The 3,344-nt window shown below is 42.5% G+C and overlaps 1 protein-coding gene across 1 annotated transcript; it reads left to right on the top strand.

Annotated features, from left to right (window-relative positions):
- The first annotated feature begins 1,556 nt into the window (after positions 1 to 1,556).
- Positions 1,557 to 2,634, top strand: LOC104602699 (50S ribosomal-like protein). The gene has a single exon (XM_010266480.3). The coding sequence runs from the start codon at positions 1,915 to 1,917 to the stop codon at positions 2,389 to 2,391; it is 477 nt and encodes a 158-aa protein (XP_010264782.1). The 5' UTR covers positions 1,557 to 1,914; the 3' UTR covers positions 2,392 to 2,634.
- Positions 2,635 to 3,344: the final 710 nt, after the last annotated feature.

Genomic DNA, 3,344 nt, shown 5'->3' with positions numbered 1-3,344 from the left:
GGAGCAAGGAAAAATAAATTAACATATACCGTTTTAATATATATATATATAATGGTATCTAAAAATCCCAATTCAAACCTGAGATTTACATAATCCTATTACATCCACACCGTTTAATTTATTGAATCGATTTTGTGTTTAACCTGATTCAATTTGTTCCATGTATAATCTTAATGTGTAGTATAGTTTATCTACTTATATATTTTAATTATTAATTATCTAAAATAATTAATCCACCGAACTCGAATCTAAATATTACTTGATTTGTGCTCTGAGTTAATCAAATTTGCAACGTGTATCAGCACATATAGATTCTAGACACCCCATTCCTCGTTGGTTGATGATCGTACATGATGATGATGATGAAAGGTGATTTGGCCCGACCTCATAACAGGGGATACGTGGACACGACCTAACTAACAGATGACAGCTCAGCATGACCAATCCGTAACAGAACGATCTTGGGTACCCAACTACCCCAAGCTAAAGTTACCTCGAGACAAGGTCACATCGAAATGAGATCGCCTCGACATTAGATCGCAACAAGCACACCTCGATGCCAAGTCACCTTGGTACTCAATCCAATTCGAGACTTAAAGACATCAGTTCGGGGATACCGATTTGCCACTACGTGATGATACCGAAAATCCCTTCGATGGTTCCCGAACTCCACGGGGTCATACCGCATAACAGCTAGCATTATCTCCCCGTTCGGTTCGGGCAGAAGTGATGAACCTTATCAGTTGGCAGTGTTATCCCCCAATTAACACGGAAACAGATCTCATCGTGATGAGGATCCTAGAACCACTCTGCAAAACCCGCGAGGACTCCATTATATAAAGGCTTTACCCCCCGGGAGTGCAAGGTACGCGTAATTTCCCTGCTCTCTAGCTCTCTAACTCTCTACATTCAAAATCTTTTAACTCGCAACCAAGTACTAATTTAAGCATCGGAACGACCTCACCAGATAAACAATTTCGGATTCTCTAATTCACTTTCTACGAATCGACCTAATTCACCGTCTATTGGAAAGCCAGATCACATCCAACAGCTAACAGTCGGATTGCGCAACATCAGTACACGATAACACAACAGACATGAGCATGGTCAAATATAACAACTATTCTCTATCATCGGATCTACCCCAGAGCTTGGATTTGATCACGTTTCAGCCACTATTTTTTTTTTTTATCCAGTTAGGAGGAGTTGGGAGTAGTTAGGATTCCATGCCAATACTAAGCATGGTCCCGAATGCCTGAAAATGAATACGGAACCGGAACACACGACAATCAATGGGAGGGCCCAGGGCCGCAGGCCCATTAATGGGTCCTGTGGTCCTGATCCCCAAGCTTAGGCATTAAGATGACTTTGGTGATATTACTACTGAAATAGCCACGTGTACAATAAAAAACATTGATAGACGATGAGTCCACATTCCACAATGACACGAGAGACGTTCAGATATCTCACAAGAAAAAAGAAAAAAAAATACTACTCATAAATAAAAAAACAAAACAAAACAAAAGGCGTCCGTATTAAATTCACAGCTCAAAACTAAACAATATATAAAAAGAAAAACCGTTTCTTTCAGTGAGTCCAGTCCAGCCACCACATTCGGACTTTCGGAGGAGTTCTCTTTCACTTGGAAGAAGAGTAAAGAAGAAAACAAAGAATCCCATCCTCCATGGGGTACGAGAAAACAACAGATCTCCTCCTCCTCCTCCTTCTCCTCCTACTTGTTTCCTCTCTCTCAAGCAATCTCCCTCATCACCACCACCACCGATCTCTCATCGCAAAACCAGCGATTCTTCGAAGCTCTTAAACCCACCTCCAACCCACAGAAAGCATTCACTGAAACGAGAGTGATTTATTTTTACACCCCAAAACGTAGATCCAAGTAGGAGAAATAAAATAATGGCCACATTGCAGAAATTCAAACTCCTCGCCACTCAGTGTGCCGTGGCCGGCAGCCCAACCCGGAGTCCCACCACAAGTCCCGTCGTCCACCTCCGTCGCCGCAAAACCTTACGGATGCTGCTTGGACGTTCTGGCAGCGGGCGCAGATTGCCTCGCAGGGAGGAGTCCCCGGATCGGGAGCAAGCAATCTCTCCCGATCCGCCCGAGAATGAGAAGAAGGCTTTGCTCAGCCACACTCTCAAGGATTTGTTCGTCTCCTCGCCGCCTTTCGAAGACATAAATGCCAAGCCACCACCCAAGGAGAAGAGTATTAGAGACATCGGCGACGCTTTCCCTTCGGCGATTAACCGAGTTCCCGTCTCTTCGTCAGCTCGGCGCGGTGGAATCGGCTCGCCTAGGCCGTTGTCAGCGGCGTTTCGGTATCGGCTACTGAGGAGACCCTGGCGACCTGTACTCGTCGCCATTCCCGAGTAGACTGAGCCAGAAAAAAGTACGGATTTAACGTGATCTCAGTTTCCTTTTTCTCTCTGTAATTTCTTCATCTCTTTCTCTTTTAATTTTGAAAAAGAAAAAAAAAAAAAAAGAATTCTCTCCTGAAGAGTAGTAGGTCTCAGTCTTCTCTCTTCTTTGGCCTCTGGGTGTTATTTTCCTGAGCTTTTGAGAAATACATGTACAAGTTATGAATGAGAAAATAATTCAATTAGCGAATTTTGTTAACATGAACCGGGTGTGAGATTGATTCATAGTTATGGTGCAGGAAAGTTAAAGCTGAAAGCTCAAGAAAGAACCAAAGTCTGAGCATCTGACATCAATTTTGGTTTTGAGTATGTGAGAAGCGAAATTGTCCCAGATAATAGAATGCTGCTTTTCAATCTGAATTGCTACTTTATCTTGGTGGGGTGATTGCAACCGTCGGATTAGATTACCTTTTGTTCTTGAATCTTTTGACCACCCTTTGTGTTGTTGACCTAATTCGTAAACCAGACTTAATCGAGTAGGTCGTTAAGACATATCTAATTAGTCTGATACAACTTCTAATTGGGGAGGTGGGTTATTTTTTAACTGGATGATTTTGATTGAAAACAATATCTGTGCTACCTTGTGGTTGAGGATGATAAAATAATTGGATTTATTTTATTTAATGAATTGAATGGAAGAGAGATGCCATGGCTGATCAATTTGCTTGTGGGCATGGATAAAAGGGTGCATGTTAGCATGGGAACTGTTGAGGGGTGTGACTGGATGGGCTGAGAATAGCAGGAATATGATGTGTACAATGATTTGATGTGTAGTTGGAATTTGGAATTTTTCACTTTGCAATGTGCGTTGGTGAAGGGGATGTTTGAAAGCGAAAGAGGAAGGTGAAACTTAAAAGAGGGGAGGAAACTGAAAGCCTCGGCCTGAAACTGAAAGAGCGACATGGACAT

Source organism: Nelumbo nucifera, chromosome 3, assembly GCF_055504915.1.
Source record: "Nelumbo nucifera cultivar China Antique chromosome 3, China Antique-T2T, whole genome shotgun sequence".
Lineage (NCBI taxonomy): Eukaryota > Viridiplantae > Streptophyta > Magnoliopsida > Proteales > Nelumbonaceae > Nelumbo > Nelumbo nucifera.
Note: the sequence above shows the minus strand (reverse complement) of the source record. Positions and strands in the feature narration are given on the sequence as shown.

Coding starts and splice junctions, on each gene's coding strand:
- LOC104602699 (XM_010266480.3), top strand. CDS start 1,915: ATGGCCACATTGCAGAAATTCAAACTCCTCGCCACTCAGTGTGCCGTG.